This window comes from Giraffa tippelskirchi, chromosome 10 (genome assembly GCF_054371585.1).
Source record: "Giraffa tippelskirchi isolate mGirTip1 chromosome 10, T2T-mGirTip1v1.2.pri, whole genome shotgun sequence".
Classification (NCBI taxonomy): domain Eukaryota; kingdom Metazoa; phylum Chordata; class Mammalia; order Artiodactyla; family Giraffidae; genus Giraffa; species Giraffa tippelskirchi.
The window spans coordinates 12,708,576-12,735,181 of NC_137284.1; the positions used below are offsets into that span (position 1 = coordinate 12,708,576).

Below are 26,606 nucleotides of genomic sequence, written 5' to 3' on the forward strand. Positions count from 1 at the left end.
TCTTTGATGCTGGTTTCTGGTACAGAGCTCCTAAATCCTTGGAGTTTCCCATGTGAGGAAACTTCCATAAAAATCCCTCAGCTATGCAGATGGGAACACACTATATGGTTGGGAAACTATTCTGAATTGGTCAACACACCCACATGCTGAGGATGACATGCCCCAAGCCCACATGCATGGGGACCCTCCTGGACCTTGCCCAGTGTACCTCCTCGCCTGTTTGCCTGTGTCCTTCATCATGTCCTCTATGATAAACCAGGAAACATAAGCTAATGTTTCCCTCAGTTCCATGAGCCATTCCAGCTCAGACCTGAGAGGGAAACATGGGACCTCTCAGCTTTGTGGCCAAGTAGGTCGGAAGTGTGGGGGCCCTGGGGACCTGTTACTTGTGACTGGTTCTGAAGTGTGGGCAGTCTTGTGAGACAGAGCTCTTAACCTGTGGAGACTGATGCTAATTCCCAAAATGATTCCAGAGAGCTGGAAATTGGTTGGCAAGGGGGGGAAAAAAAAACAAATTTGGTGTCAATAGTGTTGCAGCTAGAGAAACAGCTTTTCCTTTACCCTCCAACCCATGGGAACTTTTCCTCTCAGAGCTTTTACTGGCAATTGCTGCAATGGAAAACAGGAGGGACAACAAAAATAACAACCCCAGAAATGTGACAACATTTTGGGTAATTTTACAAAGATCTTACAGTTGCTGACTGCCAGCTGAGACATCAACCCCAACCCCCTCCAGATCTTGTCCAGGCTCCCAGTAGCTTGGAGAGCCAGGCAGGCTCTTCTGGCCCCCTGCTGCTTCCACCAGAACTTTCTGTCAAGTGCCAAAGCTTTGTCCAAGCCCCATCCTGGCCCCTCACCCTGGACCCCTCTTCAGGAGAAGCCCACTCATTTCTGAATCCCAAATTAAAACCAAATAGTCACCCACCAAAGTTGACTCCATAACTGTGCCTGGGAACCCAGACTATGAACTTGAACACACTCTGAAGAAATAGGAAACCTACCTTCCTCCTAAATCTCATGGACCCCCTCCCTCACTGGGAGGATTAGGAAATGAGGCTCCAGAGACCATCTCAGATCTGAGATCACTGCAAGTTTCTCAACTGTTAGTTGGATGTTCTTTAAAATATGTCATGCTTCTGCCCTGTCTGGAAATCTAGCATCATCCGACCAAACCGGAACTAGGAAGAAGGAAATGTTCTCCATGCAGAATGAAGCTTTCTCTCTGGAAATCTGGGATCCCTCCTAAGGCAGGTAGCGTCCTGGGCCCCCTGACCTCAGTCTAGCCCCAGAGGCCGCCCCTCAGGCTGCCTGCAGAGCTGCTCCTTCTGGCGCTCACCCCCAGCCCCTGCTCAGCAGGGCAGGCCCCTCCCCATCAGCCCTCCTCCCTTGACCCCTCCCCCACGCCCTGCTCCCCCAGACCCAAGTGCTCCTGCTCAGCCCAGGCCAACCCCTCTTCGCACTCACTCCACTTGTCACACCTGGATCTTTTCCAGCCTGGGCGCTCACTGCACCGGGCAGGTACCCAAGGGCTGGCCCTCGGCAGGTGCTGAGAGAAGGTATGTAGAGAGAAGATGAAGGCACGGAGGCAGGACATGGGTCTTAAATACAACTTTATTGGGAGCAGGCCGTCGTCCCCGCAGCAGCCAGCTCCCACGTATACACAGTATACACAGCCCCGCCAGCACCCAGGTCCTTCAGTCCTTCTACAGTACCCGGAATGCAAAAGAACCAAACACAAGAGGGGCTCTGTCAGTGACAGTGTCTAGCGCCTTTGAGAGCCAGCACCCAGGCCGAGGACATCCAGGACCTTCCACCGGTCCTCAGCTCCCCACCCCCGCCCCAACACGGCAAGACTCGCGAGGCTGGGCTCCTCCAGTCAGTGCACATGACGGCCAGACCCTTGCTGGTGCACGCCCCACCCAAGAGGTGGCTGCAGCCCCCAGCACATTCCTCTTCTTCCACAGACACGAGAGAGCACCTTAACTTTTTGCTTCGTCACCAGAAACCTGTGCCTTGAGGCTTCTCTCTGCTCATAGAGAAGAGTATGTTCTTGGAGAGTATGGTTGGATTAGCGACGTGGTCCCAGACAAGACATATCTCCCAACTTGTCTTGCTGGTGCTTCTTTTCAAAGGGAAAAAAAAAAGGTAAAAGAAAAACATCATGACAGAAAAGAGCATTGAGATCCAGCTTGTGTCAGGAACAGGATGGGTTGTCCCTCCTTAAAACGATTCCTCAAGCCGCTCTGCTAGGAGCCAGACGCCCCCACAGACGGCCGCTCCCTTCCCACCCACCTTTCCGCACGCCCCCACGCCACCTCGCCTCTCCTCACTAGGGAGGGGTGCATCGAGCACGGGGTGCAGTGCTGTCGTCAGCTAGCAGGGGTCCACCTCTGCCCCGCAGCCCCCCAGCATTCACTCAAGCAGGAAGGGGGTTCCTCCTCTCTACTTTCTTCAAGGGTGTCAGCAGCCCAGCCTAAGACACCCGCCTGCCCTCTGCCCCCAGCGGGAGCTTGTGCAAGGGCTCAGCCAGGGTTAGACCGGGATTAGAACACGGTCCCAGGCTCACCGGCTGGCCCGCCAGTCTGCAGACTCTGACTTACAGGGAAACCTGATAAAAGTGCTGACTGCCTTTCCCAGGGAAGACGCTTGTTTTCCTGTTGCCTCACTGAGGTCCAGGACTCGCCACCTGCACTCAGAACCAGAATCTCCTGTGTTCGTGCTAGCGCAGCCGCACCCTCAAGAAATACCCTGCTCAGCCAAAGAAGCTCTAAGCCCAAAGCATCTTCCCACTTGGAGCTGTAGGAAATATGCTAGTTTCCATTCCCCTACCGTGTCTCTGAGACAGACAAGTCTCCAGCAGTGCCAAGGACCCCTGGGTCAACTAACTGATTGCTGCTGCCTCCTGAAACCTGTCCCCAAGGCACCTGAAGAGAGAGACCCTGTTGCATTTGGGGGCCTGGGGGATGGCCGGGCTGTGGGAGGCAGGAAGCAGGCACCCTAGCTCATCTCTGCGTCTGGGCAGCTCAGTCTATGGAGGATGACAGCCGGGGCTGCTGGAAGCACCAGGGTTACCACTGCCCTGGGGAGGGAAGTGTGTGTACCCAGAGAGCAGACCTGAGGTAGCAAACAGTGAACCCCGTTATCCAACTGCAGAAAGTGTGGCTTGCAATGCAGTGGGATGGTCCCCAGGCCAGATCACATGTGGCTGTTCAGATGATGTCCACCTGGATGTTTGGCACCTGGCCCTTCTGGGCGTGTCCCACGTCCCCCTAGCGGGGTCAGCACCATGGCAATGCTGGCTTAAGATAATGGCCTTATTTATACCTGCCTCCCTGGAGGAAGAAGCCATCAGAACTGGTGCCTCCTCCTGCCCCCCTAGGGTGACATGCCCTCAAAGCTTAGCCCCCAAGATAGCAGACCCTTCCAGATCACCCTTCAAAGTCCCTGCTTCAGCAACAGAACTTGTCACCCCTCGACATTTTCAGCATCTCTTTTGGATGGTCGGATCCCTCGTGAAGAAGACAACAGTCTCCGTGCTGACCGCCTGCCTCCACCTGCAAAGCCTCAGAGGACACCAGCACGCAAGTCCCCCCACTAGTGTGGAGACCAGAGAACACCGGGAGGAGAGGGGGCCCTCGGAGGTTCGGCCTAGAGAGGAAGGAAGATGCACCCAGGCCGCTCCCTGCCCCTGCACACACCTCATTCCACATGGAGCGGCCAGTGACACATGCCCTGCCCCAGCCCCTCAGCTCTGCCCACCCCCAGCCAGTTTTCACTGTTCAGTCCAGGTCGGGCAGGAAAGAAAGTGGCTGAAAGCACCATAAAGACCTGCCTTGTTCAGAGACGGCTCAGAGCCCTGGGGCCCCCTCAGGGTGCCAAGCTGCCGGGCTGTGGCTCTTCCAGCAGCCTGCGACCTCCCTGCAGGGAGCGTGGTCCCTGAAGTTCTGCTGAGAGGCGCCCGTCCATCCTCCTGTCCCTGGGAGGCTGGGCCAGCGCCTCCTGCCCAGCTCCGCACCCCTCTGAGCTTCACCATGAGGCTGGCCCCGGAGGAGCCGGGCGTGAGGTAGACTGTGCCTTAGTGACTTGCTTCCCCGCCCAGGTCCTTGTCCCTGGATGTGGGTGACTTCGTGGCATGGGCCCCGGGCCGCTGCCTTGTGTGGGCAGCTGGCAGGGAGGCGGCAGCATGACGGGCCCGACAGTGGGCAGGAGGACCGCCGGCTCAGCACGGCCTCAGGACGCAGAAGTCCAGCTCCTGGGGCTTCCGGCGCAGGTCGCACTGGTCGCGCGCCAGCAGCCGCCCTCCGTAGCCCACGCACTTGAGCGGACGCCTCTTGAACCCCCGGCCACAGCTCTTGGAGCAGGGTGACCAGGCGCCCAGCTCCCAGGTCGGACAGGGCTCCCCGCAGCCGCGCGTCTCCGCCGGGCGGTGTGCAGCGTCGCAAGTGGATGCCCCGCGCTGCCCCAGGGACCCGCGACAGTCCACCGGCCGCCGCTGCAGGCCGCCCCCACAGCTGACCGAGCACGGCCCCCAGCTGCCCGCCACCCAGCGCGCGGGGGCCCGGGCGTCTGGCTGCTCCACCTGGTTGGAGAGGCTAAGGACGCTGTTGTGGTGTATGGAGGGCGCCCGGGGCTCCTTGGGCAGGTAGAAGGAGTAGCGGACCCGCGGCGGCGTCATCTTGCCCACGGAGAGCACCTCCACCGTCAGGGGCTCCAGGATGGGCCGCGAGGCCTGCAGGCTCTCCACAGCAGTCCCCGTGCCGCTGTAGCGCAGCAGGCTGCCCTTCACCACCAGGTCCCGCTCCACGGCCGACACCACGAAGTGCCCGTTGAGCAGGTATTTGCCTTGGCTGTTCTTCAGGGCCAAGTAGTTGTCGTCTCCGATCAGCCCCTTGTAACCGCGCTGGCGGATGTCGATGCTGGAGGCACCCGCTGGGATGGCCACCACGAAATTGTAGCCGTGCCTGCGGTAGAAGGATGCGTGTTAGAGGGCTGCAGGCCTCATGATCCCGCTGCCCTCCACCCTGAGATCGGTTCCTCTTCCCCAAACCCCCCGGGCGGCTCACGCAGGTGGCAGAGTCTGTAGCCTGCCCCGTCCAGGGTCACACAAACCAAGTGATGGTGAGACTGCCTCACCCACAACCAGATCCTCCAGAGGGAGTGGAGAGGAAGGAGGAGGAGTAGGTGGGGGGGAGGCCGGGCTCTGTGAGCAGAGGTGTGTGTGCATGCTCAGTCACTTCAGTCATGTCCAACTCTGTGCAAGTCCATGGGCTCTGGCCTGCCAGGCTCCTCTGTCTATGGGATTCTCCAGGCAAGAATAATGGAGTGGGTTGCCATGCCCTCCTCCAGGGGATCTTCCCCACCCAGGGATTGAACCCAGGTCTCCTTCATCTCCTGCACTGACAGGCCGGTTCTTTACCACTAGCACCACCTGAGTGCAGGGAGGTACATGGCCCCAGAGTCAGGGACTCAGACCAAGCCTTGGCTGGGGTGTCAGCTCCCTGGTGACTTCAAGTGAATCAGACTCTCTGGGCTCCACAGCTCATCTACACAATGAGCAGGTTAAAAGAACTAATGTCTTAGGCTCCTTCTGGCTCCACTAGTCTATGAGAGGGACACCTGCCATTTAACTAGTGAAGCAAGTCAGGGGATCTACCTTTAATTCCCCACCGGGTCTCCCCTGCAGGTCCCTGAGACTGCAACACCATTGGCTCTCAGTGTCCGAGCACCCAGAGAGGTTGCACCCAGGGCTCGACAGAGGGCACTGTGTCTGGGGGACAGTGGAGGCTCCTGGACAGCCATCAAGGCCTTCCCACCAGCACCACATGGACCCCCAAGTTCTCAGAGCCAACCACATCCCCTCAACTGAGACAGCAGGGGCTCTGCTTGCCTCCTCTTCTTCCAGAGAGTGGATCCAGACTTTCCAAGGAGCACAATCCCCTGAAAAAAAGGGACTGTGCTGGACCTTGGAAAGCCAGGAGCCCCAGCTCTGCTGGGACATTTCTCCAGATAATCCAGGCACCCATGTTCCAGGGAGGGGGCTCCCTCACACCAGCGGCTCATTCCCCAGTCTCCCTGAAGTTTATTGCTGTTCTTGCCTTCATCCCATCCCCAAGGCCAGGGCCTCATGCTCAGGAATCAGGGAGACTGTCATATCTGTCCCCAGGTACATTTTGTTTTTTATCAACATCAAGAACTTTTAGTGAGCATTTATTATGCACCAAGTACTATACTAAGGATGTTACTCGAATTAATTCCCTTAACCTTCACAACAGCAGGACTGGAAATACACTAGCACTGTACTCACTTTACAAGTGGGGAAATCTGGACCAAGTGTCACTGGACCAGGGTCATCCAGAAAGTGGGAACTGGGATATTAACCCAGGTCAGTCTCACTATAGAACTCAAGATGGGCCCTAATGATGCTACCATCTCTCTAAATATCATCTCCCACTAAGCAGGGTCCTACTCAAGACTCCATCTTTGTTGGATGAATGAATGAATGAACATCACACTCGTGGGCGAGCATGAATGGCCTCCACAGCAAGGGTGTTGGCCAGGATCTGACTTTTACCCCATCTAACCCAAGCTTCTGGGGCCTAAGGGGTAACTCCTCCCCTCCCGCCCCCATCCCTCCTCTCCCTGCCCTGGACACACCCCCAGGACCCAGAACTCACATGGGCTTGGTGAAGAGTCCTGACACCTTCTTGCAGCTCTTATTGTCTCCTCCACACACCCCACACTTGTCGAACTTCTTTTTGGAGCCCAGGTTCCCATCGCAGCCCGCCTTGATGCACTTGCCCTGGACGCAGACTGAGGTGGAGTCTGGGGTGCAAGGCGTGCCGTCCACCACCTGCAGGGCCCCCCAGGCAGGGAGAAGAGGAGCAGGGGCAGCTCAGCCTGATGATCCCCAAGACTGTGTCCCCCCCGTCCCCCGGCCTCCTGCCCGGGCTCACCCACCTTGGGAGCCAGCACGTAGAAGTAGCCGGTGCCGTTGGCTCGGCAGATGAGCTTGCACTTGTCCCGTGGGGAGACGCCCGAGTACTTGGGCACCCAGGCCACGGCCAGGGTGAGCCGGTTGGTGCTGTGATTGTAGCCATTGAAGGCCTCGCACTGCTCCTCCCGGAAACTCTTGCCGGAGGCTGGGGAGGGAGGAAGCACACGCAGGAAGCTAAAGGGAGGGGCAGTTGGGGAGATGGCAAAGAATAGGACCCCACCTCGTGTGGTTACTCAGCTTCCCTCAGCTCTAAACAGCTCCTCTCCACCCTCACCAAAGCCACCTCATCTCAAAGGACCAATGCAGGCTGGGACCAAAGGATGCAGGATACAGATGATAATGCATCCCCCAGGCAATGTGCCACCTTCCCCAGAGGTCCAGCCTGAAATTCCCCCTACAACAGGAATCCTAAAAAGAAGCCTTCAGTGATCTATTGAGACTGTTTACAGAATGTTCCTAAATGCATAAAATACATACATAGATCACAAAGAATACCAATTATATTAACACACAACAATCAATATATTTTGAAACATTTGTGATGCATGTGCTTCCTTGTTAACTCATTATATAACAGATTCAATGATGAGTCCAAAAAACAACCAGAAGTTCTTCCCTGGAGGTCCAGGGGTTAAGACTCCAGCTTCCACTGCAAGGGGCGAGGGTTATTTCCCTGATCAGGAAGCTAAAGGTCCTACATGCCATGCCACACAGCCAAAAAATAAAATAAAATAAAATATTTTTTTAAAGCTTTAAAAAAACACTAAGTGTGAAGTGGTGATGAGCACAAATGGCATTTTGAGAAATTTGCCACAACTGAAAGTATGCAACATATGAAAATACCTGGGATTTCTAGCGGTGGCAGTGCCACAGACCAGCATTATACTTTGTTGCCTAACTAAGAGAAATACTAAATTTTAGGTGGAAAGGTTAGCAAAAACAAACAAACAAAAAATACTAAATTTCTAACTGAAAAAATTATTAAATTTTAGATTAAAAAGTTAATAAATATAGAGATGTCATCTTCCCCCCACCCAAGTTCAAGAGGCTTGGATGAAGAATTCCTGCTCATATGTAAGTAAGAACCATCTCTGAGTTCTAAGCTGGGGTGTATCTATTCCAGTCTCATAAAAATAGCAAGAAACTGAGAATGTGGAAAAGATGTAATTTACTTTTATCCCAGCAAATTACAGAGAGCTGATCATGGTCTATAGGAAAGTCAAACAAGGGATATGTAACAGTTTTTCTTTTTTTTCCTAAACCATTTTATTTTCATTCTGCTATTGTTATTGCAAAGGATTATTCTTAGAAAACAAATAAATTAAAAGCTAACCTGTTTAAAAGAATTCCTGCTTATGAAGATGGGCTTGTGAGTGCTTAACTAAGAGGGTTCTAGTGTCCTGTCCCTCTTGGACCATTTAGCCTTCCAGCCTCAGCCTCAGAGGATAACAGCCCTGATCCCAGAAGTGAGCAGGCAGAGAAATGATACCACGAGGTAACTCTGAGCCTGCAGACTCTGCCCCAGGGGTGAGGACTGCGGTTGAAGTGGCTCTGTGGCCTCCAGCCCACCTCCCCAGACACATCCCGGGCACCCCCTCCTCACCCGAGCTGGGACAGGACTCCAGGTTGCAGGAGCGGTATTTCACCCTCACCCCCTCACAGTACTGGCCGCCGTTGGCGGGGGTGGGGTTGCTGCACTGCCTCCGGGCCAGCTGCACGCCCCCTCCACAGGTGCGTGAGCAGGGGCCGTAGGGCTCCCACTTGGCCCAGGAGCCGTCCACCTGCGAGGAAGGGACTGTCATGCTCCTGCGGGGTCCAGGTGCCACACCCACACCGGGATCCTACAGGAGAGCTCCATGGGGACAGCCTCCACCATCCCACCCTGCCAGAACAAAACCCGCTTTGCTTCTGTGCCCGGGATGCACACCACACTGTAGCCTGTAGATGAGCAAATGGCCACTGCTCCCAGTGACAAGCCAGGCCGCACAGGAGGATGGGGCTCCTGGCTGTAGAGTCAGTCAGGGACGCTCCACCTGTGCCTCTGCCCTCACCACGTGGGTGGTCTTGAGCAAAGCAGAAAAGCTTCCTTAAGTTTCAGGTGTTTCACGTGCAAAAATGGAGCCAGCACATCTAACCTCAGGCATGAGGTCAGGTGGAAGACTGAAATGATGCAGCATGTGTGATATTTCCTAGTACAGTGCTGGCCACCTCGCAGGAGCTCAAGGTTTCTCTTTACATATTGTTAGTGTCCTTACAAGCCTCTGCATCTAAAGTGGCCAGTAAACCATGTCACGATAGATACCCAAATAGTCTCATCTGTGAGGTTTCTATAATTCAGACTTTTCACCAAACCAGATTGGTTGTCACCTCAATGTGGGGTTGCATTTGTGAAAGTTTTGCTACAAGCAGATGTAATGTTTGTGTTCAGAGGAGATAAAGAGAGGAGACTATTAAGCAATCCTCAAAGTCTATTTGGCTTTGGGGTGAATTATGCAGTGTTGTTTTACTTTTCAAGAGGGTGGAGAGAGGATAGAGAATTTATAGTCTTCATTATGTTTTTCTTAGGATGACAGTAAAGTTAAGTTCTTGTCACTGAAAACACATGGGTTGGGCAACAGGGGATGAGGCCCCGCTGTACAGGCTGGGGTGGAAACATGGTCACAGAACATCCAAAGCCACCAGCCCAGGAGGAGACAGATACTGTAACTGCTGTAGGTACTCAGAGCACTTCTCCCTTCTGTTCTCTGTCAGAAAGTTTCTGTTTCATTGTTGCCAGCATGTCTGTTTCACCCTGCAGAACACTTTCCCTTAACCCTGCTTTCTCCTCAAATCAGAGCCCACCCCAACTCAGCCCTTCCCTTCTTCAGCGAGTCAGCTACACCTGCTCTTTCTACCTGCTTCCTCCTCTGTGCCTCGCACCACAGGAGCCCCTGGCCAAGGCAGCAGTGACCCTCTAAAGACTGAAAGAGTCCGCGCCCAGGCCTGTGGTCCCCAGTCTTCAATATTTAACTTTGCTCCTGTGGCTTCTGAGATGATGCTACATTGTTTTACCTGGCATCACTTCTTCCTGCATGCTCCTATAGGAAACACTCTTGCCATGCGCCATCCAATCACCCATTTGCCCAGTATTTGTTGAATTGTTACTAGAAGCAAATCTCTGCCTTCAAAGCAAACGCAGCAGGGAAGACAAACAATAGAAAGAAGCCTGTGCACCTGCTGTCAGATGGGATTAAAGCAGGTCGGGGAGAGGGAGGTGGGGCTGGCCCTGGCAAGGTGGGCAGGCACCACTGGGGATGGGAGAAAGTCAGATGCCACTGATGAATACACTGAATAGGGACGGGGCAGGGGAGTGTCTGTGAAGGAGTGATTCCAGTGCTGGACCACCAAGTCTCCACTCAGTAACAGGCTGGTTGAGGATCAGAGATGCGTGAGGGACGATGGAAAGATGGTCAGATCAATGGATGGACTGTACATAAAATGGACTTGAAGAATTGCTGGAGCTCAGAAACTAGAGGCAGTTAAGCTGGGGAATCCCAGGGACAGCGGAGCCTGGTGGGCTGCCGTCTGTGGGGTCGCACAGAGTCGGACATGACTGAGGTGACTTAGCAGCAGCAAGCTGGGGAAAATGGGGCCTCAGTGGACAGAGTGGGATTCCTGAACTGAGGTCACCAGGGTGATTAATAAGCTTTGTGCTTTGACCTTGACTGTTGAGGGCAGTGACTCCCTGAAGGGCCAAGGTAGAGAAGGGACAGTCTGCTCAGAAATGAGGTTGAGGACAGAGTAGACTTGGCTGCTGATGGACTGAGAGGTCCAGAGCACCTCTCACATCACATTTCCTATACCCAACATCCTCCTAACCTATCTCTTTACCCTCCAGACTCTTCTTCCCAAGAGAAGGAGCCGGCCATGACTGGCCTGTCCTCAGGAGCTCCCAGCCCCCATGCAGCAGACTAGGGGTCCAGGCAGCCTCGGGCTGGTTCCAAACCACCCTCTCAAAGATGGTCCCGACAGAGTGCTGATCCCCACAAGCCTCCAGCTCAGCCCACCTCCCGGACTCTGCCCATCTCTGCCCGTTGAGACCCTACTTATCCCTCAAGACTCTCTTCCAGTCCACCCTCCTCATCAGTGCTTTTTCAGGCCCCTCCAATCACCGGTGGTCTCTCATCCTTGTTCTCTACAATACGTGTCAGGCTCTGTCTCAACACACAGCGTACACTCTTCCATCCCTTGGATGACAGTTACATTTCTAATTTTCCCACTAGACTGTGTGCTTTCTGACATAGCCCATGTTTTCTTTGTTTTTCTGACCACCGAGAACCCTGAATACAGTGGATTGTTGCCTAATGAATGAAGTTTTAATTAAATGTATATTCCCAAAACAGAAGATTTTACAGAATTCCGTACCACACCCATCTCAGGGAAATTGATAAACTGTTTGATGAATGCCTTTTTATCATGCTGCCTCTGAGTACATAAAAACCCCAAGGCAAGCTCTTCTGTGGCCAGGGCCAAGGCAGAAGATGGATGCACATTCCCCACCAGGATCAAGGGAGAGGGTGGACCTCCTGCCTGGAAAAGTGCCAATCCCTTTGCTACCCCAACCTAAGATCTGAAGAATATAAAACTCTTACTAGATTCAGAGAATATATGGGTTTTGAATTTGTTCTGGTTTGGTTGGTATTCCTATTTATCAGGAAAAAAATAACTTTCATTCATTTATGTTTCAACTTCAAAAATGACCAATCACAACAGAAACCGAAGCTAAGTTCAGGATGTAACAAATGAGCCCGGTGCACCTCGGGCTCCCTGGCCATGAACTACCCAAAGAAGGTAGAAATGAAGCGCAGGTCATGAGCCAGTCAGAGCTGCGGGGGCTAGAGTCCGGGTCCCGAGCCCCTCCCAGGGAGATGGGGTGTAGCTCAGGACTGGGAGGTGGGAGGCTTGCCAGCTTCCCTGACTGGCCACATCATTTTTCTCCAGTGTCAGAATCAAGAAGGGGACAGGACCATCGCCAGTCATGGAGACACACGCAGCACTGACACACATTATAGCCACGCAGCAATCTGCGCCAGGCTGGTCCCCTGGGGAGGCTCCTGAGCACCCCCACCCTCGCCCCTCCACGTGGCTGCAGCCCACTCACCCGGTACTTGTTGAGGTTGTGTCTCTCCACACAGGCCCCCTTGAGGCAGAACCGGCCCTCGCCGCAGCCCGTGCCGTCTGCCCAGGGGAAGTGGCGCGTCTGGCACACCATCTGGCCCTTGGCCTTGCCCGTGCACCACAGCTTGGTGCAGGACTGCATGTAGGGGCAGGGCTTGGAGCCCACACCGAAGGCCAGCTCACACTGCTGGCTCAGTGGGTAGCTGGCGCCCGGCAGGTCCTCGGGCAGGGAGACAGGCTTGCTGGGCTGGTCCAGGAGGCAGTCTCCTGCGGGAGCCGAGGGTGTTCATCAGGGACGGGCCCAGAAAGGCGGCCATGGCCAGCGCGGGGTCTCGAAGGCAGGGAGAGGACGAAGCCAGGGACACGGAAGGGGCCCCATCAGAGCCCAGCTCCTCGGGTCACGAGTGCGGTGGGTAACAGAAGACAGACGGGCCGGGCGGCCCACCTCCCCAGGCCCCGCTCACCGTGCCCACTGTCCAGGAAGTCGGTGACGATGGCCGCGCTGCAGGCCGACCAGGGGTTGGCACGGTCGATTTGGATGAGCGTTGGAGACATCATGTGGTTGCCCCGGAGCTTCCCGAACACCTCCTCGCACACCTTCACGTTGTCGTGGGGCATGTTGAACACATGGCCTGCAGGGGAGACGAGGGGCCTCAGAGGCGGCCAAGGCATGGGGGACCCACAGGGCAGGCCCACCCAGAAGAAGGAGCCACTGCTAAAGGACCTCAAAGGAAAAAAGACAAACGTCCACCCCTGCTCAGAGCAGCCAGCGCACACCCAGAGGGAGCGGAAGGGAGCCCTGCCCTCTCAACCCCCACCCCGAGAGCCCTGCGTACCCAGCTCATGGGCGGTGGTGAAGGCCGAGGGCAGCCCATCATCCTCGATCACCGAGCAGCTCCTCTTGGGGTCACACATGGTGCCCACGTCGGCCATGCCCAGGGTGTCACAGGTGGTGGCCCCACACAGGTCCTGCCCAGGCGGGGGAGAAGCAGAGGCCGGCGGGAATTAGAGATGTAACATGAGGACCCGTTGAGAAGGAAGGGCACTCAACCCACTCCCAGCCCAAGTGGACTCATCACCTCCCAACCAGGCCCTTTGCCCAGGGGTTTGCGGGCTCCTATTTCTGGAATGAGCCCAGGCCTCGGAAGGAGGCTTCGGGAGGAAAGCTTGCTGGCTTGCGAGCTGAGAAGATGCTGCCCAAATCCTACCCAGGGAAGCCCCAGGGAGGAAATCAGGGAGCCATAATTACACAAGAAGGACCACTGCTTCCTAGAGAGACTGCCTTCCAGCCCAGGAAGTGGGGACTCCCCAGCTGGGTGAGGTTCTCGTCATGGCTGGGCAGGAGTGGGTAGAAGGCTGGTGCTCTCCCAGCAGAGTCGGCTCTGGGAGCCTGGGTCCTCGATGGGGGATGGCCTTCAGACAACCATGAATTTAGCGCAGACTCTCAGCCAGCAGATCACTGGCCAAGGGCCCACCCTGCCCGAGGCCCAGCTGCTATGGCTGGGAGGGGCAGAGCAAGGCAGATGCAGGCCCAGATCCAAACCCCACTCCACTGGCCACAGAGTTCAGGGGACCACAGGCTTGACAGCCGCTACGAAGACTACATGTTACAGGGGACATGACCTGAGCAGGAAGGGCTGTCCCTCTTTTTGTACTGAAACAAGCTGCAGTGGGCCAGGGCCTGCAGCAGCCCTCAAGGAGTGCATTCCACAGGGCTTGGGAGCACCGTGGGCCAGCAACACGCCAGGGACCTTGGTGCCCTGAGCGGGTTAAGAACGGGACCCCTGTGCACATTCTGCTCCTCCTGAAAAGACGCTTTGAACAGGTGACACTGATGCTGTCTGCATCCTATCCCCACCTGCACTGCGGAAGGCACTGGGCTGTTTACAAGAAGTTTACGGGCCGCATCTCACGTACCCCAGCACAGGCTGAGGAGGCAGAGGTGTTATCACACACATCTGTTGAGGGTGGAGTCTGCAACTCGTGATCACATCTCATCATGATGGTGACCTTGGGTCTGCACCTGACACACGGAGTCCTGGGAATTCTCCAACCCAGCCCAGAGCAGGGGTTTCAGCACCACCCTCCACAGACGCCCTCTTCAGACTATCCTGAAGCTCAGAGATGCTCAAGCCCCAGCCAGGATCTGGGGTCTCGACACTCAGGCTCTTTCGGCCTCATCACTGCTGTTCACCCAGCGCCTCTGGAGCCCCCGTGGGTAGAAAGCACTGCTGGTGTTTCCCTGGGGGGCCCAGCAGCTCACACAGCACACATACAGAGCTGTGCTCAGCTGTATGTCTCTAGGGGTGTGTGTGTGTGTGTGAGTGTGCACACCCATGCCGACATGGGGAAAATGTAGGCAGCCAGGAGGCATAGTGGGGCCAGGGGGCATGGGAGGAAATGCGGTCATAGTACAGAAAATCAGCAAAATTTAATCGCGAGCACTCAGAGGTTTACCACCTGAGCAGTCAGGCTTGGCTTCCCACGGTCAGGTGACAGTCACAGCTCCTCACAAGTTCACAGGGCTTCTGGCCAGAGAACCCCCAGGGGATCAGAACAAACCAGAGGACACCCGAGTCACTGGTGGGTGAAACGCCATCTCACCCTCGCTCACAGCACCTCCGCCCCTTCTTCAAGCCCCGCAGGTACACCTCAAATTCCGTCTCTTTCAAGTACCCTTTCCTCATCAAAGGCTCAGAAAACTCTCCTTTCCGCCCCACCCCCGGCCCCTGAGTTCTGAAACCCAGAAAACGCCTGCTCTCAGGACATGGCAGGAAGAAGCAGCTCACCTGACCAGTGGTTCAAGGACCGTGGCCACTGAGGAGCAGGCTGGGTGGACAGAGTGACCTGGGGACAGAGGACGGAAGGGAAGCAGGAATGGAAGGGAGGCAGGAAGGCTCGTGCAGGGGCAGAGTGAGGGGGACATGGGAGCACAGGACCCCACAGAGATGGTCACCCCTGGAAGTTCCAGCCTGGCAATCACAGCTTGCAGGGACAGCCTCTGCCAGACAAGCGTGTCACACTGTCCCCAGGCCGCCATGGGTGCCCTGCACTGGCCTTGAGTAGGAGAGGGCAGGACCAAGAAGTCTAGAGGCTGGCCCTGGCCCATCACAACACAGACATGTCCACCATCCCCAGGTAACCATGGGCACCCAGCACTGGCCTCATGTGGGAAAGGGCAAGGCCAAGAACCCTAGAGGCTGGCCATGACCCATCACGACACAGACGTGTCCCTTCAGGCAAGTCCACCTGTTCCCCGGGCCTTGCTCCCCTCCTGGAAGGGCCAGCTCACACTGAGAACCAAGACAGTCCAAGTGCCGTGAGCCTCTGCCCCTTGTCAGCTCAGGGGTGTCAGCCCCTCTGGCCTCTGGGTTATAAAAGGAACACCCAGAATGGCCTACTTGCAGAATGGAAGGAAACCTAAGGCCGATCTAGCCTGCCGACACACACTTTGCAGTTGATAAAAGTGACTCACAGAAACGTGAAGTCACCCACAAGGAGACTCAGAGGACCAGCCCCTGCCTTGCTCAGCGGGAGAGGCTGGAGCAGAGCAAGAGCTCAGGCCAGGGTCCGGCGGCTGCTGCAAAGCCTGCCTCTGTGGCCCGGAGGCCCTGGAAGTCGAGAGCTTTCTCCTTGCTTTGTCCTCCTTCCTCTTGGGGAGGTGAGTTTTCTCTGCAGCAGATGTGCCACTGCCGGCCCCTCCTGGCCAGGAGCAACCTGTTCTTGCCATCAAGAAATCCCAGTTTCTCTGGATCAAACAAGAGGAACAAGGCAAGAGCTGGCAACCTTCCTGAGGGTCGGGGCGCAGCCAAGAGCATCCATGCCGCAAGAACCAGCCTGTCACTGGGGGAAGACCAGCTGCTGGGCATCAGGGGCTCTGCCAGGCCCTCAGCCCCGGGTCAGGACTCAGAGGGACTCTCGCTGGGCCTCCTGCTTTCAACGCCCACAGGTGACTGTGCAGGGCCTGCCATGCCTCCCTTGTGGCACTGAGTTTCCACCCTTCTGGAGGGATCTCACACACACTCCAGCTGCCTTAATGGCTTCACACAAGGCACTTGTCTCCAGAACCAGAGCCACTTCTGGGCCCTTCCACCTGCAGGGTGCAGGCACCGACGAGTCTAGTCGCCACCTGCCTCACTATTTCTGGGGACTTGCCGATTCTTCTTGTAGCCACAGTCACTTTTCCAAAGGACCCAAGAATCTTCTTGGCCAAGAAGCTAATCCTCCTGGATCATTCTTTTCTGTCTCTTTTTATAACAATAATTTAGGATTGGAGCCACAATTTGGAAACAAATAAGGATACCACCTCACTCAGTTAGGTAAAGAATCCACCTGCTATGCAGGAGACTACCTACAATGCAAGAGACCCAGGTTTGATCCCTGGGTTGGGAAGATCACCTAGAAAAAGAAATGACTACCCACTCCAGTATTCTTGCCTGGGAAATCCCATGGACAGAGGAACTCGGCAGGCTGAGTCCATGGGGTTGCAAAGAATTGGACATGACTTAGTGACTGAGCCACCACCAGCACTGCCACCTCACGGGGTTTACCATGTTTACCAAGACTGTGAGCTACACACACACCACCCCTCCTGACCAGCTGTCCTCCTACAGTCCTCCTTCCACCTCGTGTCACTTTCCCCACCATCTACTGAGGTGCTTGTTGTTTTCCAGCAATATGAAGAGAGGGAACGACAGAGGATGAGATGGTTGGATGGCATCACTGACTCAATAGACACAAGTTTGGGTAAACTCCAGGAGTTGGTGATGGACAGGGAGGCCTGGTGTGCTGCGGTTCATGGGGTTGCAAAAAGTCGGACACGACTGAGTGACTGAACTGAAACTGAAATGTATAGCTCGGGAACTCTAGTCGATGACCTGTGGTGACTTACATGGGAAGGAAATCCAAAGCAGAGAGGATACACGTATACCTGTGGCTGATTCACTTCGCTGTACAGCAGAAATTAACACAACATTGTAAAGCAACTATTCTTCAGTAAAAATTAATTTAAAACATCAAGAACAGTAAATTTTTCAATGTGGCAGAAGACACATGTTCTGATGGAGGCAGCTTTCCTGCTCACATTGAATTTCGGGGCATCAGAGCCCATGCTCATGGTCACAAGCCACATCACAGCTCTCAAGAATTCTATTCACAGTTCTTCACAGCCTTTCTCTCATTCTACAGGAGAGGAAACTGGGGCTCTGAGGGCTATGATGACTCCCCGCCAAAGCCAGGCCACTTTGAAGGAAAGAACGGAGTCAGAATCCATGCCCTTGGATACCCAGGGTAGCATGGCCTTTAGTCTGAACAGTATCACGTGAGCCCCGGCTCAGTTCAGCACTGGTGAGACCTGCACTGGTATTAACATGGCCCCTGTAGTCAGTTGCCCATCTGAATCTCTCTCATGCATCACTGAAGTTCCTCGTCAAACTCAAAATCCACTTCTGTTTGCAATCCCCAAGGACAAGAGGCCCTTGATTTGCTAGAAGGAAAAGAATCTATCAGTTCAGGGTCTGGGCAGCATGACTCAGGAAGCCTAGTGAGAGAGGCTGGCATGTCCTAGCAGCTTGTATCCACAGGTTCTGTTCCCCCAGGTCTCCTGCATGGCAGATGGATTATTTACCATCTGAGCCACCAGGGAAGCCTGATTCTGTTCCACCAGAATACAAATCCCTCGAGATACACAGGACGGTGTCACAGCAAGAGATGAAGGGAATCAGATAGGAATGCCCTCAGCGAGGAAGCAGAGGAACCCAAAGTTTGCAGGGGACCAGGCTCTCTCCAGAAACCATCACTTCAAGGCATATCATGTCCAACGGTTGCTGGCGTTCACGTGGCAGATGCTGTTCTAAGCGCTTCACCTGCTTGTTGTCAGACTCCTCACTGCAGCTTTGTGAAGGAGGTGCCACAACCAGGCCCCGTCTACAGATGAGCCCCAGGAGACCATGCATAACCAGCCTGGGGTCAACAGTGAGCTTGAGGTGAGATGGGGAAGGAGGGGCTGAGTGAGGGCTGAACCCAGGCTGTGAAGCCCTGGAGCCTGATCCTCCCCAGGCCTGTGTGCTGCCTCTGGGGCATGAGCACTCGGAGAATGAAGGGGCTGGGGAGGGACTCAAAAGGACAAGGTTGTCCACTCCAGACCCCTGCCCCCAGAGCTCAGGCTGGTCACCAGTGGGGAGAGGCCGGGAGAGACCCGGGGAGAGGGGAAGGCAGGCTCAGGGGCCAAGTGTGCTCTGGTAGAGGGGTCTGTGCCTGGCTCCCGACCCCACACTGACACGCCGAGCCTGTCCCTGTGGTGCACCTGGGCAAAGTCAGAGACAAGGAGCCTCGATGCAACGCCAAAGAACCTAAGACTCCCTCTCTCAACTCTGCAGGCAACAACCTTAAGCGATGGAGGAACGATCCCCCAGAAGGAAGGTGAAACCACCTGAGCACCCAGGGTTCTATGGTTCCTTCCATCCCATGAGTGACAGCAACGTGCAACACCCCATCAGAGGGGCTACACAGATACAAGGAGGCCCTGCCTGAAGGCAGTTTACACATCCCTAGGACTGGCCACTTCGGAGTCCAGAATCTCCATACATAGAGGAAGCATCAGGGCATAGCTGCAGGGGGATGGGGCAGAAGGCTTCGCAGGAGGGCCATCTTAAACCTAAGCTCCAGCCAGGGGCCCACCAGTAATAACTGGACAACAGCAAACACACAGTGAGACTGAGGCAGTGATGGTAACAGGGCACTGATTCTGGAACACTGAGTAACTCATCCCCTCAGCAGCCCTGCACAGCATCATTATCCCTGTTTTATGCATGAAGATAGAGAACTTCAAACAGCTAATACATTCAGTGTCATGACTAAACATGCAAGCACCAAGATCCCAAGTCAGCTCCGCCCGCCTCCATGCCTGTGTTCTTTCCATCACTCCATGCAACCCAGGCAAGTGTCACAGCAAACAGCTGTGAGACATTCAGAGGCAGGGGAGGGGCAGGACCCACAGGGGACAGACCTCGCTGGCTCTCCTGACTAACCAGTGTCTAAAAACGCGAAGAAAAGTTCCCAGGACACATTCCTCCCTCCAAACTCCCTCCCCACCCTGGCCCATCACTCTTGGCTTCCTTATGTGCTGTAAGTAAGAAACAGGGCAGAAGAACCATCTCCCTACAGACGGGGAAAACCGTCTCCCCTCTGTGCTGTCTGCCTCCTCCCTCTCAGAAGGAGTGAGGTTGAGTTTCCATTTAGTGACCAAGATTTACAAACTGTTAAATACCAAATCTACAGCTGTCTCTCCCTCTGCTAACATCTTCCTTCAAGGCTTGACTTCAAAAAAGATCCTGACAAAAGACAAGAATTCTAATTCCAAAAGATACATGCTCCCCAGTGCTCACAGCAGCATTATTTACAACAGCCAAGATATGAAAGCAACCTAAAATTCCACTGTCAGATGACTTGATAAAGAAGATACAGTCTCTATATACAATGGAATATTACTCAGCTATAAAAGAAAGAATGAAGTTGCAGCAACATGGATGAATCTAGAGATTGTCATACTGAGTGAAGTAAGCCAGACAGAGAAAGACGAATGTCATATGATATCACTTACATGTGGAATCTAAAATATGATACAAATAAACTTATTTACAAAACAGAAATAGAGCAAGAGACATAGGAAAAAAACTTACGGTAACCAAAGGGGGACAGGGTTAAGAAAGGGATAAATTAGAAGTGTGGGATTAACATATATACTCTAAGATATATAAAATAGATAATTTTACAATAAGGTCTTACTGTATAGCATAGGGAACTATACTCAGTATTTTGTAATAATCTATAAGGGAAAAGAATCTGAAAAAGTATATATATATATATATATACATACACACACACACACACACACACATATATGTATGGCTTCCCTGGTGGCTTAGCAATAAAGAATCCACTTGCCAATTCAGGAGCCACAAGTTCTTCCTGGGTCAGGAAGATCCATCCTCTGGAGAAGGAAATGGCAGCCCACCTCAGTATTCTTGTCTGAGAAATCCAATGGACAGAGGAGCCTGGCAGGCTACAGTCAGTCCATGAGGTCGCAAAAGAATTGGACTTGACTAAACAATGACGATAACAATATATGTATCTATATCACTGATTCACTTTGCTGTACACCTGAAACTAACACAAGGTAAATCAAAAAGAAAAACAAACAAAAAGATCTTGACAAAATTATGATTCTTTTTATTATATTGATAGATATGTGTAAAAGACATTTATCATTTTACTATTAGCATTTTTTGTCTCAACACTAAATTTTACTGTCATGTTGCTTCTAGTTCATTATGGAAAGAACTGGCCTCTATTTCAAATGAGACTCCGAAATGCTGATCGATCCTATGCAGTGTAGGATACGGATTTGTTGTCCAGTCGCTAAGTCATGTCCGACTCTTTGCAGCCCCAGGGAATGCAGCCCACCAGGCTCCCCTGTCCTTCACTAACTCCTGGAGTTTGCTCAAACTAATGTCCATTGAGTCAGTGATACTATACATACACATCTATGTTGTACATATACACATGGTATATATACACATCCCCACAAAACCCAAGGCTAGAACGGGAAGACGAGTGCCAAGCTTGAGATGTGAAAGGAAGAAAGGTAAAAGCATGAGGGAGGAGAGGAAGAGGATGACAGAGACCCTGCCTCGATGACCCTACAAGAGGAATAAGAGAGCTTGGAGGGAATTAGTGAAGGGAGCAGCTAAGGGAGCAGCGTGCGCAGTACTCAGCACACTCAGGAAAAACAGGTACGTGGAGAAATAAGCAGGCAAACCCCACAAACTACAAACCCTAAAATCTGTCAGTCCCACGGAGGAGACATCACAGGGAGCAAACTAGAGCAGGGACTGGAGGAACGGGCCTCCCACAAGAAAGAAGTAAGCTTCCTGTCCCACCTGCTTCCTTCTCGCCGCTGCTTCCATCCAGCATCTGTTTGTCCCTTGTCCTTGGCTTCTGCACACCAGCGTTAAAGAGAATGATGTGGCCTCCAGCAAAGAGGGATCTTAGTCTTCACCAGGGCAGTCACACTACGTTGTATTGGTTTTTTCCTTGTTGGAGGTCCCTGACACACAGTGAATTCCTGGGGGCCAGAGGCCACATCTTATGAGTATCTGTATCTCCACAGCCTAGGAAAGCACTGCAAGTAATAGATGCTCAGCAACCAACTGCAGAGCTACCCAAACTGCAGAAGCATCCAACCTAAAGAAGAGAGAAGACCCAGGGAAGTGTGGTCTCACTGGACCTCTGCCCAGCAGAGCGGAAGCCATAGAAACTTCTCCTCATAGAAATAAAAGTCCACGCAGAACAACTGGCTCTCATTCTCCACAGATCCTGGTTCCAATTCCGTGTGACCTCACCCTGCTGTTATGAGCTGGAAGCTGATCGCTTTGCAGAATCCGACATGCACTCTTCCTCCAGGAACTTAGACTCATTCTGAATCTTTAAAGAAACCCCTGAAATTGTCAAAATCCTTGCTGTGTGATCCATGGTTCCTCCTTTGTGGACAGTAAAGGATCCTCCTTGGGTCTCATCTTCCCAGTGTTTTGATTTCAACACCCCACATCCCTCCCTCTACCTGCCAAGAAGATAGCAGGCTCCCCACAGCCTGGCCCAGGTTTGTTTCCACAGCCACAGCACTGAGAGGTTGGAAGGGAGCTCCACGTCTGCCTGTCTAGCCCTTCTGCTCTTCGCCGGGCACCCCAGAGCACCTGGAGCTCCCCAGAGCTGCTCGCCTCTTGTCATCACAGGAGGAAATACGACCTGGCCAAGCCTGACCTCTTCCTAACTGCTTCCACCCCCATGAAAAACCCAACCGTGTGATCAGAGACAATCACACCATTTTTCCAATATCTCCAGGAGATCCAAGAAATAGGTGACTCTAAATGTGCCTGTCAGTTCAAGGTCCTTTAGAGACAAAAGGTAATTTACAAAATAAGCGCATTTCTAAAAACGTTTAATCCAAACAAATTATATATGGCTTCCCAGATGGCATTAGTGATAAAGAACCTGCCTGCCAATGCAGGAGATTTAAGAGACTCAGCTTTGACCCTGGATCGGGAAGATCTCCTGGAAGAGGGCATGGCAACCCACTCCAGTATTCTTGCCTGGAGAATCCCATGGACAGAGGAGCCTGGTGGGCTACAGTCCACGGGGTCGCAAAGAGTCAGACATGACTAAAGCAACTTAGCATGCATATATAATTTCTTTCCAATTTTAGTTTGAAAAAGCATTAATTACACCAATATTCTAATAAATATAAGCGGAGAAGCTCATACATCTGATTTAAAGGATTACTCCTGACCCTTACAAAGGTAAAGAATCTGCCTGCAATGCAGGAGACCTGTGTTCAATCCTTGGGTCGGGAAGAACCCCTGGCGGAGGAAATGGCAACCCACTCCAGTATTCTTGCCTGGAGAATCCCAGGGACAGAGGAGCCTAGTGGGCTACAGTCCACGGGGTCGCAAAGAGTCAGACATGACTAAAGCAACTTAGCATGCATATATAATTCCTTTCCAATTTTAGTTTGAAAAAGCATTAATTACACCAATATTCTAATAAATATAAGCGGAGAAGCTCATACATCTGATTTAAAGGATTACTCCTGACCCTTACAAAGGTAAAGAATCTGCCCGCAATGCAGGAGACCTGTGTTCAATCCTTGGGTCGGGAAGAACCCCTGGAGGAGGAAATGGCAACCCACTCCAGTATTCTTGCCTGGAGAATCCCAGGGACAGAGGAACCTGGTGAGCTACAGTCCATGGGGTTGCAAAGAGTCGGACACGACTGAGCGACTAACACAATAACTTACAAAGTAAGACAAAAGCCCCTCTTGTGTTGGTGCAGAGAGGTGGCTCCAGACTCCTGGAGCTCACACCGGCCTCTGTCTAGAAAGCGCAGCTGTGTGCTGGCGTTCTCATCTCATACTGTATCTTCCCCCGGGAGCTCAGGAATGAGCCATTCCTAAGACTCTGAGAACGCGGCAGGCCCCTGAGTCTGTGCTGGTGAGGAGGTGGGAGAGAGACGTTTGCTCTAAAGCATAAAGCACATATCTGCATGATGGGCCGGCCAACACAGCCTCCCCACTCTCTGGCTTTGCCCTCGCAATGCCTAAGGGAAAGACAGCTTCTAAGAGGTCACACCACACACACCCCTGCTTCTGACCCAAGTGGCCACACATCTTGTGCCCATTATACATGGCCAACAAGGCCCCTGGGAGGGGGGAATCTAGCCCACACCAGCAAGAGACAGAAGCTGTCATGCTGTTTGATTACTGCTGCTTCACAAGGCAGATCCTTCCGACAGCGTGACCCATACTCCTGCAGGAATCCTGTTCCCAGGACTGGTTCCAAAAGTGAGCCTCGCCACGAGGCGGCAGAGACCCAGGTCTGTTACATTAGACCAGTGAGCAACCTTCACAGGGCATCCCGGGTAGCAGGTAGGCCAACAACTGCTTTGCCCATTAAGAGATCCTGTTCACGGCCTCTGCTCTCTCCCCAGCCATCTGACTGCCGAGCTGGTCTGTGTGCAGAGGTCGAGGCCCCCTCCTTTGCAGCTTCCCGGTGACTCAGGCAGAGCTTGGAGGAGCGGGGCAGTGACAGCTCCACAGACCTCAGTTGGAAGAATGAGCACAAGGAAACAGACTCAGGCCAAAGACCTCCCTAGAGGAACCAGGTGGTGGGAGGAGAAGGCTGGGAAAGGAGGAAGTTCAGTCCCAGGAAGGGCCCAGCTGTGCCGGCTGGGTCAGTGTGGAAGGCTCCTGCCCCAGCCCTGCGTGCACCAGTCCACCTGCATACAGCGGAGGCTCAGGACCCCGCAGGTACCAGAGGGCTCCGTGCCATCCCCAGAAGGCTGTGGTTATGACATGAACAAAGCAAGAGCCTGGCACTGATTCAAGCCCCAGCTCCCAGGGTCAGAGGAAGTGGGTCACACAGACGCCCTCTTCCCTCTCAATCTCTCATACCTGAGAAATTTCAAGACTCCGACAACACAGCACCCAATCTATGAATCTAAAATGTCAATAGATCCATAGCACCAACGGCTTCTCTGATCTGCTATTCTGACCTTTCTAATCCCAAGACTCGGTGTCTTTCCAGCCCTGCAGCTGGGATCTGCGGACGCTCTGTCACTGAGCCGACTCCTTCCGCGCGGCCGGGGTGGGAGCTGGAGCCCTCACAGGACGTGTCAGTGAGCCTGCTCCGGCGGAGCTACCTCAGGGCGCCCAGGTCCCCCATCCCCTGACCTGCCAACAGGGATACGGGACAACTCAGCTCAGCTCCGAGCGAAGCTCCACTTGGAGCTCCAGGCTCCGATCTCTCTGACTACTCTGCTTGCTCTGAACGGACCAGAAGCCCCTCAGAGAGGAGCCAGACCCCGCGCTGCCCGGGGGAGAGAGAAGCAGCAAGGAAGAAGGGAATGCTCCCTGTACTTGAGTCTGTCCTTTCGCTGCAACCCACGAAAAAACCCAAACGAGCCCTCCACCTCAATCCAGACTTCCCAGGCCCAACACGGAGAGAGGACTACAACGTGCTGCCCTCGAGAAGAGCAGCGGGCGCTAAGCTCCCAGGTCCCCCAGCAGAAGAAGGAAGCCTGGGAAGGTGGGTCCGGAAGGACTCGGACGCCCCCTTGAAGGAGGGCTGGACTCTCCAACACCATCCTCGGGGCGCCTCCTATCGGCCGTGCAGACCAACCGCGGCTCCGGGGCGGCAACTTCCTGGGTCCCGGCCCCTCGGCGTCATTGGCCGCGCCGGGCCAACACCTTCCGAAGGAGCGGGCGTTCCTCCCACCGCCCACGTGCGCCCGCATGCACGCGAGTCAGAGCTCCGCCGAGCCTAGCGGCAGGCTTTCCCCAAAGAGCCCAAGTGACAGTCGGAAGAGATCAACTAAATTCAAACTCGGGACTGAAGAGGTGACTGCGCGGCATAAAGGACATTCGGAGAGTTAAGGACGGGGACTCCCGCCCCCTCAAAAAATGGGGGTTACCTGAGTCCAAAGAGATGGCGGATCGACTCACCTGCCGGGTGAAGAGGATGGCCGTGTCCCAGTACTCCGGGTGCTTGTCACTCACTTTGTTCAGCTTCTTCTGCCACGCGCAGAAGTTGCGCAGCGTCAAGGCCGCATTGCCCGTGACCTTGGGCCCCGTGTCGCGGTCTCCGAGAAGCAGCACCTTGACCACGACGATGTTGATGGGGTTGAGGATGCTGGGGTGGCGGTAGAGCCGCGCCGCCGTGGCCAGCAGCGTCAGCAGATAGTGCTCCAGGTCCGCGCCGTGGAACTTGACCATCGACTCGTCCGCCACCACCAGCGTCTCCACGTATCGCGGGATAGACACGAAGCGCTTGGCGCGCCCGGACCTGCGTCGGCTGCGAGCCTCCCCTAAGCCGATCCGCCGAGGCGTGTAAGGGTCCAGGGCCCGTAGGATGGCGGGGTTCCAGCCTGAGCCCACCCCGCAGCGAGACGTGGGATCTCCGGGAGGCCCGCCGGGGGCACCCCTGCGCTGGAGGAGGTGTGCGCCCTGGCTGTTGCGCTGCGCCGCCGGCGCGCTGGTGTTGGGCAGCGGGCTAATGACATACTCCGCGCCCCTGTAGCCGAAGGCTCCGCGTAGCCCCCCGCACAGGCTCAGGGCAGCGAACGAGTCTGGCTCGGCATTCACGTCCCCAGAATAGAAGCAACGTCTCAAGTCCGGAGAGCTGCGGATGAGTCCCTGGAGGGGGACGCCCAGATGCTCAGTGGCGAAGGCGGGTGCCAAGAACTGAGCATCTGGCGTCAGGTGTAGGTAAAAGTCCTCCTGAAACGCTGTTATCTGAAAAATGAGTCCCTGATCCCCGGAGTCCTCGGGACCCTGCCCATAGTAGTGGCGGCCGTTGATGTCTGGGTCCAGTCGGATGGGGACCACCACCTCCCGCTCTGGCTCTGAGCCGCCAGCGGGTGCCCCGGCGAGAGCCAGCATTAAGATGCCCAGCAGAAGCATGGCGCCGGGCAGCGCACAGCCGCGCTCTCGGAAGGGCCCGGCCCGGCTCCTCGGCCGCCTGCACGGTCTCCTTGCAGCCCGCACACCGGAACCACCGACGCCCCGGGCCGCCCGCAGCTCCCAGAAAGGAGAACCCCAGGGAGGGAGACTCCTCCCAGAGCTGTGAGCGTGCACCGGGCAGCTCGCGCCTCCTACCTGTGCCTTTCCAAGCAGAGCGCGCCCTGGGAGCTTAAGTACAATCGCTGTCAAGTGCAAGGACGAAGATTTGCAGCGGAGAGCTAGAGGGAGGTGCCGGCCGCTTCTCCGAACCCCAGCGGTTCGCAGCGCCGCAAACCAGGCGCTGGGCGAGCCTATTAAAGGCCCCCTCCTCTTTGGACTGCCCAGTCAGCGCTCTCCCTCCCTCCTCTCCCAGCCTCCCAAAGCTTGCAGTCTCCTGGGGCCACC

The 26,606-nt window shown here is 54.6% G+C and overlaps 1 protein-coding gene across 2 annotated transcripts; it reads right to left on the reverse strand.

Annotated features, from left to right (window-relative positions):
* Window positions 1-1,593: 1,593 nt before the first annotated feature.
* On the reverse strand, window positions 1,594-26,606 carry ADAMTS15 (ADAM metallopeptidase with thrombospondin type 1 motif 15). Of its 2 annotated transcripts, none has more exons than XM_081534022.1 (8): window positions 25,206-26,606; window positions 12,988-13,120; window positions 12,616-12,783; window positions 12,135-12,418; window positions 8,598-8,775; window positions 6,958-7,139; window positions 6,675-6,850; window positions 1,594-4,961 (listed from the first exon to the last, which is right to left on the reverse strand). In XM_081534022.1, the coding sequence occupies exons 1-8, from the start codon at window positions 26,160-26,162 to the stop codon at window positions 4,220-4,222; spliced, it is 2,820 nt and encodes a 939-aa protein (XP_081390148.1). In that variant the 5' UTR covers window positions 26,163-26,606; the 3' UTR covers window positions 1,594-4,219. The 2 variants fall into 2 exon arrangements, with proteins under 2 accessions (XP_081390148.1, XP_081390146.1); XM_081534020.1 differs by having other exon boundaries at window positions 8,598-8,789; window positions 12,116-12,418; window positions 25,206-26,602.